Source organism: Drosophila albomicans, chromosome X (genome assembly GCF_009650485.2).
Source record: "Drosophila albomicans strain 15112-1751.03 chromosome X, ASM965048v2, whole genome shotgun sequence".
NCBI lineage: Eukaryota > Metazoa > Arthropoda > Insecta > Diptera > Drosophilidae > Drosophila > Drosophila albomicans.
In genome coordinates this window covers 19,913,854-19,929,381 of record NC_047627.2, presented here as the reverse complement: position 1 = coordinate 19,929,381, position 15,528 = coordinate 19,913,854, and the positions used below count along the sequence as shown (strand labels likewise).

General features: G+C 37.0%; 4 protein-coding genes across 4 annotated transcripts; 1 reads left to right on the top strand and 3 right to left on the bottom strand.

Moving 5' to 3' along the window:
• Positions 1-355: 355 nt before the first annotated feature.
• LOC117572688 (transcription factor IIIA) lies at positions 356-1,859 on the bottom strand. The gene is made up of 2 exons (XM_034255736.2): positions 1,599-1,859; positions 356-1,532 (listed from the first exon to the last, which is right to left on the bottom strand). The coding sequence occupies exons 1-2, from the start codon at positions 1,779-1,781 to the stop codon at positions 546-548; spliced, it is 1,170 nt and encodes a 389-aa protein (XP_034111627.1). The 5' UTR covers positions 1,782-1,859; the 3' UTR covers positions 356-545.
• Positions 1,860-2,191: 332 nt separating this feature from the next.
• On the top strand, positions 2,192-4,817 carry LOC117572711 (NECAP-like protein CG9132). Its single transcript, XM_034255772.2, has 4 exons — positions 2,192-2,390; positions 3,201-3,597; positions 4,133-4,341; positions 4,422-4,817. The coding sequence occupies exons 1-4, from the start codon at positions 2,308-2,310 to the stop codon at positions 4,471-4,473; spliced, it is 741 nt and encodes a 246-aa protein (XP_034111663.1). The 5' UTR covers positions 2,192-2,307; the 3' UTR covers positions 4,474-4,817.
• A 2,037-nt stretch (positions 4,818-6,854) lies between these two features.
• On the bottom strand, positions 6,855-11,925 carry LOC117572703 (HUWE1-associated protein modifying stress responses). Its single transcript, XM_034255763.2, has 5 exons — positions 11,152-11,925; positions 9,421-9,510; positions 9,077-9,263; positions 8,718-8,999; positions 6,855-8,097 (listed from the first exon to the last, which is right to left on the bottom strand). Exons 1-5 carry the CDS (start codon positions 11,333-11,335, stop codon positions 7,974-7,976), a joined length of 867 nt encoding a protein of 288 aa, XP_034111654.1. The 5' UTR covers positions 11,336-11,925; the 3' UTR covers positions 6,855-7,973.
• An 897-nt stretch (positions 11,926-12,822) lies between these two features.
• LOC117572726 (histone deacetylase complex subunit SAP30 homolog) lies at positions 12,823-15,090 on the bottom strand. Its single transcript, XM_034255797.2, has 2 exons — positions 14,389-15,090; positions 12,823-14,321 (listed from the first exon to the last, which is right to left on the bottom strand). The coding sequence occupies exons 1-2, from the start codon at positions 14,782-14,784 to the stop codon at positions 14,193-14,195; spliced, it is 525 nt and encodes a 174-aa protein (XP_034111688.1). The 5' UTR covers positions 14,785-15,090; the 3' UTR covers positions 12,823-14,192.
• Positions 15,091-15,528: the final 438 nt, after the last annotated feature.

The following is a 15,528-nucleotide window of genomic DNA, read 5'->3' as shown; positions in this document are numbered from 1 at the left end:
GCATTCCAGTTTCCAATTAAATGAATAACTAACTAGTTTAAGAGCAGCTGCTGATTTGTGTCGTTGTTAAACTTGGCATAGTTTGTAAATAACTTAGCAAAGATATTAATACTTCAAACTGCGGTAACAAAATAATTTTCAAGAGTTAAGTATTGGAATTTTGAGCAACGCTTTCTTATTGCTCAATCAAGCATATGTTACGAGCTATTTTAAAATGCTAAAATAGGTCTGTGGCTTTAATAAGCATAGGTTAAAATGTTTGCTAAACTTAGAAAAAGAAACTGCCTTTCGGTACCTAGTTATAATTCAAGTAAATATTGTGACCACTTAAGTATGTTAAATATGGACGCATGTGTTTAAGTTATTAACCCTAATGGTTGCAATTTTATTTCATAATTTAAAAATAATCCTACAGCTCTATTGCTGTAAAAGATTGTTTGGAATGCTCTAGCTAGATTTTAGCGTTACAATGATTCTTATATTGTATATGATTCGAGCCGTGACTAGTTGTGAATTTAAGAATAGTAGTATGGAAGTGTGCAATCTTACGCATCGCTCAACAGATCTTCCATAAGCTCCTGCTGCTGTTGCAGCTCCTGGGCAACAGATGTAAGTGCCTCAGTTTGACGCTGGCGCACAGCTTTATCCATGCTCTTGTCGAGCACCAGGCACGACAGCTTGGCCAGTTGCGAACGCGTCGATTGTCCAGCATCGCGACGCCGTTTGCGAGTTGTCTTCACAGTTGCGACTTCTGCAGCTTCAGTTGCAGCTGCTGCCTCAGCTTCTGTTGTGCCTGTTGGCTGCTCTTTGGTGTTGTGATCGCGCAACAAATGCTTGCTCAGATTTTGGGCACTGCTAAAGCAACGTCCGCAGCCTGCGGCCAGGCATTCAAAGCGCCGTCCCGTATGCACGGTAACCACATGCTGACGCAGATTCCGCTCATAGGAATAGCTGCGATTGCAGCCGGGTTCTGTGCAAGCAAATGTGGCCACTGTTGTCGAATGCTTGGTAGCCAAGTGTTTGTCAAGAGCACTTGCCTTCTCGTAGCTGCAACTACAATGTTCGCACTTGTGTCGCTCGCCGCCGCGGCCATGCAACGTTTCGCGGCAATGTTTGGTGAACAGTGACCACTTATCGAACTTCTGCTCACAGTCGGCACACTCATAAAGCTTGCAACTGCGCTGATGGCTCTCCTGCTGCCATTGTTGATAGAAGCCGCGTCCACATTTCTCACAGCGATGGGGATACTCCTGGGTATGCTGTTGTATCACATGACGACGCAACTTCATCTTTTGCCTGAACTTGGCCGTACAATGTGTGCATGCATATTCGCGTGGCGCCTCATGGGCTTCGCGTACATGCCGCTGCATATTGCATGCGGACGTGAACATCTTGCTGCACTCGGGCAACGTGCATTTGATCGTCTTCTGTGGCGCCGCCGTGCGATCGTGTGTGCTGCGTTGATGTCGCTTCAGATGTGTCAATATCGAATAAGTCTTGTCGCAGCCTTCGTACGGGCACGCATGCTTCTTCTGCAACATTAAAATAATCAATTACTACTATGCAAATTAAACACAGATTACACTTTAATTCATTACAATGCCGGTATGATGAAACTCATGACGATCCAATTGATCCAGGCGCTTGAAGCTAGCCTCACAGTTGCCAATGCTGCAAGTGTATTTGGGACCAATGCTGTCGCGTCGCGCCTTCTTTTGCTTGAACTCCTCAAGTGCGACATCCAAGTCGCTGTCGCTGGTTATCAGCAAATCGGGACGCATTTGATATTTCTTTTAAGAACCACCAGACAAAATTAAAGCAGCGTGCAATTGAAGTCAACTCAAATAATCGATACGGCACCGAAGCTTCGATTGCGCAGGCATATATCGATTATCTAACGTGCTGAATAATATATCGATATATTACAGTATTTAGTGAGAATCGCTAAAATAATTATAAAACTAATAACATTAATTTTAAAATGGTTATATTTTTATTAACTATGTTTTTAAAAATGTGGTTTAGCTTATTTTCTGAGGGTCTTTGACAGCTTGTTGCTAAAATCAGTTGCTTGCTGTATTTCCAGCGCTCTACGTGGCAGTCTGACCATACTTTTGTTTATTTTTCTTCTTTCGGTACATATCGGCACAGTGTGGCGGACATTCGATTGGCCACATCAGCATCGATATTTGGCATCGATTGTCTTGCATCTCCCCCCTAGCAGTATATGTAGTTGTAAGCTTAAAGTTATAAACGGAAATTGTAGATACAGGCGATTATAAACAATAACGAAATAATTCAAATAACATGGAATACGAGAGTGTGCTGATTGTCAAGCCTGAGGTATTCATTTACAAAATACCGCCGCGCGCCAGCAACCGAGGATATAGGTAAGTGCTCATGCAAAAAAGAAAAGAAAAAAAAAACAAAAAATTTTATCGAGTTGTTGTTGTGTATGGTGCAATTGAAAGTTTTGTGATTTCACAGAAATGAGACGCCCCCACATCAGAAATATATATGTGTGTGTGCGTGTGTGTGTATTTTTGATTTGATGAGAAATGCATAAATTATGTTAGAAATGCGCAAGACACACGGAAAACAGAAGAATGTATGTGGCATGCAGCCGCAGCCAAGGTTAAAGAACACGACTGCGACGTGGTTGTTATTGTTGTTGCTTGTTGCCACTGTTGTTGTTATTGTTGCGATTGCTGTCTCTTTTGAAGTTCAATTACAATTGATTTTTTTTCTACAATTGTTTTTTTTTTGTTTTTCTCTAACAATCGCCTTGCAGTTTCTCTTAATTACTGTTCATTTCACTTGCCATTGAATGCGTATGCAAGTGTGTGTGTGTGTGTGTGGTTAGCCAAAAGCTTTTGCAAAAGTATTAGTGCAATTGTTTTTGTTGCTACTCTTGTTGACTTTCTTTGTTTTCACACACACAAGCACACACATTCAAAACATTTGAGCACCCAGCACTGCAGATGACGATAGAGTCTATTGTACTAGTCACGAACTAGCTACTTGGTAGACAGTTAAGGACTAGGCTGTTAGATGATGCGTGCTTGTTTGTTAGAGAAGGTGACCCCATAAATATACGCATATACACATACACACGCACACATTCTATATTGTATTGGTATTTGTGTATTTAAGTGTATTATTAAACCGATGTATGTATTTAATTTGCTAACAACACGCAGAGCAGCGGACTGGAACCTCAAAGAGCCCACATGGACCGGACGAATGCGTCTGGTTGCCAAGGGCACCGCATGCATACTCAAATTGGAGGATAAGACGAGCGGCGCCCTATTTGCCAATTGCCCCATCGATACATATCCCGGCGTGGCCATCGAAGCAGTCTCGGACAGTTCACGCTATTTCGTTATACGCGTTCAGGACGATAATGGACGATCGGCGTTTTTGGGACTGGGATTTGGTGATCGTTCCGATTCTTTTGATTTGAATGTGGCGTTACAGGATCACTTCAAGTGGGTGAAAAATCAGGAGCAAATCGAAAAGGAGAAAACCGAACCCAAACAAGAGCTTGATCTCGGTTTCAAGGAGGGTGAAACCATCAAAATTAACATGCGCATTACGGTGAGTAATCAAAACCAATATCTGATCGATGAGGGAAATAAGCAGAACAGCTTTTTTTGAAAATGCTAGACATGTTTAAAGAATATATAGAAATAGAATAATAGAAATTACAAATTAGAAATTTCATGTTTTTAAAAACTGTAGAACGTTGAAAATTCTTTTAACATCTTCAGAATTTCTAAAACTTTAACATTAACATCATAATCGTTTAACACGAATGTTAATAAACGTCAACTGCTAATTAACATAACTGTTAACAAAGAATTTGCAAAAAAGCTACGCCTGGCTTACGACGTCATCCTAACTTGTTTCGTTCGCAATCACTTGCAATTATCTGATCGAAAACACATGATCAGAAATCATTTTGAATATTATTAATTATTCATATAATAATTATTATAATAATCCAAAATGAACATCTAAGCTAGATTCCTAATTGGAGAACCGATAACAGATTGCATTTCTTACTAGTTGAATTCTGCATGGGGAGTTATCGATTATGCATTTAAACTAATCGGTATTTTTTGGTTTGCAGAAAAAGGATGGCTCGGAGGGCACCTCGCGCACCGGCAAGGGCAAGGGAACTGGTGGTGTGTTGCCACCGCCGCCAGGTGGCCTCGGCAAAATAGCGCCACCGCCGGCAGCGGCGCCTGCAGCGACGTTGCGACAAAGTCCAGGCGCATCGCCAGCTCATAGGACCAGCGGTGGTGGTGGTGGTGAATGGACCGACTACGCATCCGCGGGGTAAGTGTGCAAGAGCATCGACTAATCGATCATCGACAAACTAACGTATGACTCTCTCTCTCTCTTTCTCTCTCTGTTAGCGGCAATCAAGGACAACAGAATTCGGCAAATGCTAATTGGGTGCAGTTTTAAAGCTGACACCTTGCGCAACGTCACGCACTTTATTGTGTTAAGGCTCTTAATGTGTTTTTTTTTCTCTTTTTCAACACTAAACACACACAATACACAAACAACTTTCACTCGCTATCCAAGAACTCCGAGAATGACCAACACACATACATGCTCACACTAATACATAGAAATGAACATGAAAAAAAAAACAAAGTCCGTTAACGTTAAAGTTGATAAATTGAAATTACATTTTTTCTTTAGCATATTTATATGGTATGCACTTATTATATTATACATATACATATGTATGTACTACTGTGGGCAAAAAGTATCAGGACTGTGACTAACTTTCAATTTTTTTCTTATCCGTTTAATATCCATTAAAATTGTCCTTTCCACATGCACTACGCTTGTGATACAAACTAGCCTTCAATTCATTTTTCGTTTTTATTTTTATTTTTTCTATATTTCCACTGATCATTTCAATATTTCCCATTCTTTGGATAACTGTGTTGTCCAGTTACAAAATTAAAACTCAGTCACAATACGTTTTGCCCACAGTAGTATGAAAAACTGTTTCGAATTACGGTATTCTTTGTATTGCTGAAACCCAATTGAAAAGTATTTAAATATATACAAACGTAAAGAAACAAAGCAATAATTCGAAACAGTTCTGAATCGAGTTGGAAATGTAGCAGAAACATTCCGTTTTAGGGCAAAGGCATTGTAATTAGTTCAAAAAGTATCGTTATCGTTATCGTTAAACTAGACGGCTGCATACCGATTATACACTTATTATCAATTTCGTTTTGCTCTTGACATTGTTTAAACACACATACACAAGCATATGCATATACATACACACACACACACACACACACACACACACACACACACATAAGCAAACACTAACACACGCATAGTATTTAAGTAAATCAAATGAATTATATACATACATATATAAATATATATATATAAAGAAAAACAAAACAAAAACATATATAATACACATAAAATTAAATGAAAACAAAAGAATAGAGAGAATCGGAAAGAAGTTATTGCAACAAGTAAAAAAGTATTTGATCAGAACATTTTTTTTTTTTAGAAAACATTCTCTTCTCTGTTGCAATTCTCTGGTACAAAAGAAAAACAAAACAAAACAAATGAATAAAAAGCTCTTAAACTGTGTTTTGCTGCGCAGCATTCCAAACTGTTGCTGTGCTCATTTTGTTGCTGTTGATGACGAAACAAAAAAAGATTTAACAAAAAAAATAGTTGCGATTTAACTAATTTTGTTCACTAATGTTTATAGCTGCAACTGGCACACTTAATTACATATTATGAATATTATTTTTGTTCTATAACATGCGAAGCTTACATTATTAAACACACTCATGTTATTGATTATCAATGGAAGAAGTATTCAACAGTTGCGCTACAGTTTGATGGTCACTGTCGTGCGAATCGTATGCATACAGTTTGACAGTCTTGCGTCTGTATGCATCGCGTTTTTTTTTTTGTTTGTTCGTTGGAATTAGTTAATTGATTTCCTATCCATCAAATATACATAAATTAATTGCCAGCTGTGCAGTTATACAAATTAAAAATTAAATATATGTATACATATATCTAAATATACAACAAAACTTAATATAAATGAATATGAAAATAAAAATAGCAATGAATTTCAATGTACAACTTCCTGAATTTTATTTATTTATCAATTTCAGCATATCTTTTCTCTTTTTATGGTCTCTCTTATCTCCGTCTTTCAAGATTGGATTAACTAATAATAATATCGAATTCCTAAAATCCCAAATCCTTTTCCATTCCCAAAAAAAATATCAGTTCCTTTCTTTTTTTTTATAGTTTTCATGTTTTTATTTAACTTATAGTGTTTTTTCTTAGTTTTGTATAAGTTTTTTTTTTCCTTTTTTTTAATTGCTTCTTTTCATAAATGTATATTGTTAATTTAGCATAGTTGTTAAATTTATTACAACTCAATATTTCGTAGGACTTTGCTTTAAAACATGTATAATTTAGTTTTTGAATTTTTATTTTTCTCAACTCGTTCCTTCGTATGCTAATCATATACAATAGGTTCTATATGAATAAATATATATAATCTGTATATATATATATATATATATGGTTTACCTGGCTAGCTACGAATGTGGCCAAGACGAAAGATATTCATGCAACTTAACCGCAGATTATTATTTGAATCATTTCATTTAGTTTACGTTAATTTCGTTAGTTGTGTTAAGTATTTTGTTTTTCGTTTTTTTTGTTTTTTTTTTGGGTTTTGTGGGGGAAAATTTATAGATATTTTTTTGTATTTTGGGAAGCATTTGATGTTTTGGTAATGAATGATGAATGGATGTCAAATGTTTGTATGTACGTAAAACAGTTAATAAGGTATTAGTTTAGTTTGTATTTTTCTTTTTTTTTTTTTTTAGTTTCGCATTGAAATCATTTCTGTCTGTGCTTGAAGAATATGTTTAGTTTATCTGTATCTTTTCTTTCTTTTGTATCAGTTTCATTCTTATGTACATCTTTTGGCTTTTAACAACAGAGTTATCTATAGTTTTTGTTGTAGAATATATTACAGTATTCGCTACATTTTAACCGTTTGTTTTTGTGTTTAATACGTTCACAATTGTTTTGCTATCTGTGGCGCCAATCATATGTGTGAGTGTGTGTGTGTGTGTGGTTACAGTTATACATTTTTGTTTGTTTGATCGTCCAACAACACAATACAATAAATACATATACTTTGTTTTCTCATTTAACTTACATTGTTTCTTTTTTGTTTTGTTTTGTTTGTTTCCTACGGTTTCGATCACTTCTCTTGACTTGTTGTGTAAGACTTATAACGAAAGGGGGTTCTTTGCTTAACTAACTTAACTAACTAAATTTAACTTATGCTGTTCTCGGTGTGTTCTATTTTTTAAGTTGATTTCTTTTTTTTTTTTTTGTTGTTGTTTTTCTTTTTGTAATATTTTTGTTTGTGTATTTTCGTACAACAGGCTGCATGTGTAGTGTTTCTGTCTCTGTCTGTCATATAAGTCTCTCGTATCTGTCCTTGTTTGATGGATAAATGAGGCGAGTCAAGTGTTGTGTATGTTGTTTTTGTAGTTGTGGCTTAGCGCAATAACAAGACTTTTGAATATAATATTTTACACGACTTGTCAATACATGTGTCTATCGACATTAAGAATATTAAATTCATTTTCTACTGTCCATCCTTTTCACATTCGCCCTCTCTCTCTATTTCTCGTTACGAGTGAGCGGGACCTTTGGACTGTTCCTATCGTCCTCTTTCTGTTTCGTTCAGTTTAGTTTAGTTTTTTTTTTTTGTATTGAGCGGGTATAAATTGCTGGTTATGCTTTAGCCCTCATACATATTCCTTTATGTATGTGTAGAACGTTGTATATGTGAATTTTAATGTAGTTAATGTGGGCGTGGTGTATGTTTGTGTGTGTATCGTGTTATGTAGATCCCGACGAGAGGCTGCACATTACATAAAGCGCTGACGTTTACTACTGTAATGACAAATATCCATTTTATCATCGATGGGACTGCCGGGCCGCTTGCAATGACGCGCTATTTCGTTGGCAACAAATGCAAATAGTTCCGGACCACTAAAATATCGAAGGCGGAACAAATAGAAGCAATTAGTATAATAAATAACTGATAAGGATGGAGGAATGCATTCAATGAGTATTCTGCAGTTTTGTAATTTGATCAAGCGTTTCAACAAATCTTAAAAGTCATATAAATTAACAAAGTTGATGTATATATATAAAAAGTTAAAGATAAGCAGCATTATTTATGAGTTACTTTAGCTTTAAAACTGTCAGTTAAGCTTTTATAGGATAGTGTCACATATAAGCATTATGTGAAACATATAACACAGGAATAGCTTATTGGAAACATCATCGAAATAAAAAGAGTTCTGAAGCATTTAAGATACGAATATTCGCAACAATCTTTGAATGCTTATTACAATGCTGTTCCTTGAAAGAATTTGCTTTCGGAAAATTTTAAAATTTTAAGAAGTGACTATGTTGTACAACTAAAGAATATGTCTCCACAAATTGATGTAACAGTTTACAAGTTAATTTCACGCTATTTACATATCACTTTTATGCGGACACGGACAAAACTTGTACGAAAATGAATAAAAAGTACTACAAATGCAGAAACATCACTCGAAAGCTGCATTGCTCCAACATATATCCAAATTGGTTGACATATTTACCGTGGACGCAAAACTAAGGCCTCCTTGAAAGTGTGCAAATCATCGCCAACGATGCCACTGGCGGCGCCCAGAGCACCGCCTGTGGCGCCGACTGTTGCCACCTGACCGCTTGCGGGGTTATTAAGCAAGTGCGCAGCTGTCGCTGCTGTCTGTCCACCATTTGTGTTTGTGGGCGCCATCATGTTCAGTCCGTTGCTAGCAAAACCAGTGACGCCATTGGCGCCTCCTCCACCTCCACTGACTTGGCCACCATGATGATTATTATGCTCTGGCTTCGGTGAGCTGCACAAACGAATAGAGATTGTACAAATTAATCTTAACAAATGATATGTCCGGGTATCGCAATAAGATGGACTCACCGACGATTGGCATGTGGATTCGTTGATTGCATTGGCAGCGGTTTTCCAGCTAAAAACGCCAGCAAATCCTCGCGACGTATCATCCGGCGTTTTTTGCTACGCGCCCAATCGGCCAGTTCGCGTGTGCGTCTTTGGTAGCCGCATTGTATGGCAGCGTCGCTGGTGCGTTTGAGACCATCACAAGATTCTTGAATCAAAAGACAAACAAAATTTGCATTCCATTAAAATACGGTCAATTGATGGCATTGTCACATGTAGATGGCGCCAGCACTCCCCCCCACGCCACATCGCAGTTGGGAGAGCGAGACAACTACATGTTTGATGCAATGGGATAGCTAACCAACCTTTGTAGAGTGTTGTCACTGTGCCAGCTGCAGTCTGAAAGGGCAGCCACAGTGCTCCAGTCTCTGAAGCGTATGTGTTTGATGAGCGCTCTGCAAAAGCAAGGGGAAATATTTTTAGTATAAAATGTAGCAATAGCAACTAGAGGAAATAGAACTAGCTGGTAAATGATTTTTCCCTGCCCACAACCCAATTTTTGGTTGAGCATTCTACGGATCAAACTGAGACGGATGATATAGTCTTTAAAATGCAAGCAATTAGAGTAAGATTTGAACTTGCAATATATACGACATTATTTTTTGTATATTTTCCCAAGCATTAGAATTTACTCATCCCCTAAAATTCTATCATATTATTTAGTTTTTATTCTTTTTCCTTAATTTCATTAATAAGTTTAAGTAAAAAAGGATCAAATTGTTGTTGTGAAATATTCATATTTCATAAAAAATAAAAGACGATCAACTAATCAAATTTATAGCACAAATTTAGTATATAGTCTTTTATCACTAACTTTCAATGATCTTCTATGCTATAAATAACGGATATATGTACATATATAAAACACAAAAACAAAACCGATGCATTCCCTTTTGCACTAGAATTCCAAAAAAGAACAAAATGAGCGAGACATAAAGAGCCAAAGCAACGAGAGCAGCCGCCGCCATTGCTGATCGTCTTTGATAGTAGCGCCTCTCGCTCTCACTTAGCCTCTCTCTCTCACTCTCTCCCTGTCACTCGCTTGCGTTCCAACACCTGCTGCTGCTGCTGTTGTTGGCGCTGCACGGAGAAAAAGGACCAAAGCAACTTGACGTACACGTTTATCGACCCGACGTCGAAGTCGTGTGCAAAGGAAAAACTAAATGCATGATGGCTGCTAGCTAAGGAGAGAGATAAGTTGAAGCGAGATGGCAAGTAAAACCCAAAAAATAATTTGCAATCAAAAAGAAGAAAATGAAACAAGCAGCAGCACCATTTGAATTGTAACTATGTATCTACATACACACACACACACACGCGATGATAAGGCAAAGGGCGCTGAATAGAAATGCATATTCATGCAGCTTCCTTTCCACACCCACACACACATAGAGCAAGTCAAAACAGCTGTTTAACAATTTTGCGAAAATGACGCACTACATGTACACCCACACAACACACACACACACATACATATACATAACGTGTCAAAATCTTTTATGGACAATGTCAAGCGCTGACTTGAGCTCAGGAGGAGTAAGCAAAGCCACAGCCTGTCACACTGTGACAGTCACACAGTCGTCTATATGCTAGACAGAGACACCAACAACATGGCTGCGTTTCTATTGCATTCCAAGAGCCCTTTTCAACAGCGGCTGCTGCTGCACTTTGATAATGCGTAGATTGCAAACGAAAGAAGAGCGTAGCATTTTTGTGTGTGCTTTTACACACACACATACGCATACTAGAGGAGAACTTAAAAGCCGGGCCTGTTGTGTGCATGAAGTTGGTGTTGTTGTTGCTGTTGGATAGCAGAGCAGCCGTCGCCGCTATTAATACACTCGCCCAAACTATTTTTAAGCACATCCACACACGCACACTCACACACACACACACACAGAGGCATATACATAGACAGAAGTATGTGAATATGTAAATGGAGGCAGCATAAACAAAATCTATGATTGGATAGATGTAATGCTGTCTGCTGTCTGCTGCTACTGATGATGATGCGACTGGCGTATCGTGGTACTTACCACGATAGAGCTGTGCAACGGCTGTGGCCGAATCCTGGAATGCGCCCCAGACGGTGCTTAAATTGTTGTCGCGTTGACGCACAAATTCGCGCTCGTATTCATCGTTTTGGCCGTTGATTTCGCGTAGGAACTGCTCCTCTAGCCAGCTCTCTTCGCCTCCTGATTCCTGTTGTTGTTGTTGCATCTTTCTTCTTTTTTTTGTTGTTGTGGGGCAACACCTTTGTTGCTGCTTCTGCTTGTGTGTGTGTTTGTTGTTGTTCTGCTTGTTCTTGTTGGTTTTCTATATGTATGTAAGCGTTTTTCGTTTGTAGAGGGCGCTGCTGTTGCTCCTCTCTACAACAACAGAATTGCGTGTTCCGGCAAAATAGCTGTTCCTCCTTCGTTCCTACGTTGTGCACACAGCCTCAGCTTCTTTTTGGCTTACTCCTTTTTTCGTGTTCGACGAACTACGACGACGACGACGACAGAAGCACGCACTGAAACACTGACATAGGCACTCACACACACACACACGCACGCTGGCACACACACACGCACTGTGTGTGCGTCGTCTTTGAATATAGCGTTTTGCTTTCTAGGTGTGCTGCTTCTCTGTCGTTCTCTTCATATATATTTATCGCTTCCACTATAGTTACTATGTGATTGGATTGCTTAATGCGTCTTCAAATACTTCTGAGAATCGGAGATATTCCAATGTAAATATATATCTAAAATTGTGTAAAAATGAAGCGCACAGCACACTTGTATTATATTAGAGTTGTGTCGATTCTAGAGATGGATGCAGCAACATCGATGACACCGTCGATGCATCGATATGTTATTCACATTCTTTTAACATCGATTTCTTATATTTTAAACATCGATGTTTTGTTTTGCAATCAAATTATAAATACACTTAATATGAAATAAAAAGATTGGTAATTTAATTTCGAATGGCTTTTTCTTCTTATTTTTTTTTTAATTTGTCCAATTCAAAACCTGTGTGATTGTGATAACCATAATCACATTTATAAAACAGTCGTATTAACGTTAGGGTAAAAAAAAATAAAATTAAAATTTTCAACTATACTTACTATTCATTAATTCAACCAATTGAAATAAGAAATATATAGCAATTTTTCTTTTAATTTATTATTCACAAGCTATCTGGAAAATATTTGTTTTGTTGTTTCTGTTAATAACAGTGCGGTAAACTGTAAAGCGTTTGGAACATTTGGCAGTCACCACGATTGCTTCGATTTTTCGATTTAAATGTTATTATTTAAACGCCCGCCAACTATCGATTTTATTTAAGAACCAGCTCAACCCACAACATTACAATATTATAATTTTTCAGTGCAATTTATATGAATGTCAAGTAAATGAATAGCGTACAGATTATTTCCTTTTTCGCCCAAATAAAACGCTCAACGGTTTACATTTGTAAACGAAATTTTAAAGGAAAAAACTATTTTTATTGCCACGCACTTTGAAACACCCTTGCAATGGGTAACAAAAAGTCAATAAGGCGTATTCGACATCTTCTTGATGACCTGATTCGTTTCCAAATACGAATATTTGGTGTTATAATCAATAAAATCAGAAAGATTTTTAAAGCTCTCATGGAAGAATATATGTATTTGTTATCCTCAACTTAGGCAAGAGTCTTTTGAGCATCGGCTTGGCGACATGCCGATTTCTATAATGTAATGTTTAGTATAATGTATGTATACTAGGTTTAATCAGTTAAAAGATGTTTTCAATTTGTTTTTTAATAAGTTTCTTAGAATGAGTTTAAAATTACAAGTGTACAATTTAAATATATTTATATAATTACAGCATTAATTAGAATAATTAAATATTATTAAACATTTTTTGTTTGTAAATAACTTTACTTGTATGCTTTGTTTGTTGTTTGTTTGTTTTAATTTACGTAGAATGTTATGAAGTTCTTGATTGTTGTTCTTATAATTCATTTCATTTCACGTTGGCAGATTTAGAATTTTTATTTGATTGCTTTTTGGCCAAAGTGGTGACAAGAACAGAAGAAAGGCTAAGATCAGTTAAGGTAAATTGTTAGTTAGTTTAGTTGATTCATGTTTTGTTGGCCCCAGAAATTTGGGTCCATGTTAATTTACACATTTATTATTAATTATTATTATAATAATTATTATCTATGCATGTAGAATTTGTATAAAGATCTATTAACAACGACGAACGCTACAGATTACTATGCTTTCCTTCACTTTACTTTTTATATGCTTTCACTTTAACCTTCACTTTCTCAATATTTTCATTTAAACTACGTGTTTTTGTTTTTTGTTGGGAGCACCAAGTGTTTTGTTGTTGACGACAATGATGATAATGATAATAACATTGATGTTAATGTTGTTCTTGCATTTTTCTTGCTGCTATATAATCGTATATATATATAGTACTGTGCGCATTGCATTTGTTGGGCTATTTGGGTACAGTGAAACCTGCCTACACAACAGTTTGCCATTAAAATACAATAATTCCTCATTTCGACGTACTTACAAAATTCTAATATTGCAGCGCTAACTTACAACAAAGCCATACAAAGTAAGCAAACAAAAAAAATAAATAAATACTAAGAAAAATATATGTATATATGTAGATAGGTGTATAGTAAAAAATAAGAAAGTTTACGTATTTTATATTCCTCAAAAATCGAACCATATCGTAATGAGCCCCGAGCCTCATTATGAACAGTTTTAAAAGCACTGATAGTTTGGATTAGGCAAAAAAAAAACATATATACATATATATAGTATGTATATAAAGCATGGCTGCATATGCAGCTATTTCGATTTCACTGTAGTTAAACCCTTTCCTTATTTATCTGTATTTTTTTTTTTTTGTTGCTGTGATTTTTGATTGTGTTTCCTTGTCTGTTTGTTGTTATTTCGTGTCGTGGTGTGTGGTGAGAGCAGCACAGCGATAGCGCTGTATTGTAGCTGTGTTAGGAGGGACAGCCGGCATCAATAACGATTGCGATAGCGATAACGATATCGATAGCGTCGCTGCCGCAAGAGTTGCGTTCAAGTGGTATCATTGCCGATACCATTCTTTTGGTCTAATTTATTGGAGCCCATTTTCACCATATACACGAAAAACGTAATAATCTCCTTCTCCTTGATGGGTATTGTCTTGAAATGCTTCATAATGGTCTGCAAAAAAACAAAATCAAATTAATTTATATTTCATATTTAATGCAATGTTTTCGAGTCTACTCACATCCGCCAACTGGGCACGTTTCATGCCCTGCCGCGTCTGCACCTTAAAGTGGCGCTTGTAGCGACGCAGCGTGGACACATGCAGCTGATAGAGATCGGGAAACTCATGCAGATCCGTATCCGTCTCATTGCTATCATCTTCGCTGTCCTTGCGACGACGTTTCGTGCGCACCGATTGTATTCTTGCCTTGTGATAATCGCAAATGTAAATGTGCTGCGCACTTGGATCGCTGCTTAGCTTGAGGCGTTTCTGCGCCACTGTTTTCTGTATACGTTTGCTATAGCTGGCATAGCCAGCTTGATTTCGGCAACGTTCCATGTCGTCGATCAGGCAGCATGTTTGGTCGGTATGGCCGCCTCGTGAGTCCTCCTCACCGGTGCTGAATCCGTTGTTCATGGTCACACACACACACACACAATTTATGATTGCTATTGCTTTGTTGTTGTTGTTACTACTGTTGCTTTGCTTTGTGTGTATGTTTGTTGGGTGGAGGGGGCGGCAGGCAGCAGAGGCACAATTTAATAGATTTAATCGTAGTTCTACAGCAACCGTTTGCCTTTTCTCATTCCTCACATGCACACAATACTCGCGAATAAAACGTACTTTATGCAGAATATAAAATTTGTATTTTGCTCTTTTTCTTTTGTTACCTTCTCCTTCTCTGCTTTTATGCTTTGACTTTGTGCGTTTCACTCACCCCCCTCTTCTATTTGCTAGAGATGGAGAAACATCGATGTCACTTATCGTCGATGACTTCAGCTATATTACTAAATATCGATTGTTATGATAAATATCGATGGATTTGCGGCCAAATAATTTAAATGCATCTATTATTGAATAAATATTCTTATTTTTAATTTATACTTTTATAAATATATTTTTATAAATTTAGACCATTTTGTATATTTGCTTTTATCAAGTTTGCCCATCTCAACATTTGTGGCATAATCATCATGCAGTTCAGTTCTAAACGAGCTCAATATGGATTCCCCATGTAAATAGCACTTAACATGCTTATAACAGTGCGTTAACTGTTGTGAGCATCCTGCGCTTATGTTATCATGTTTGCAATGCAAACTTTGCATACTTTGTTGCTAAATAATGCCATGGTCATATATTAATTTCTAAAGGTTTTTTTTT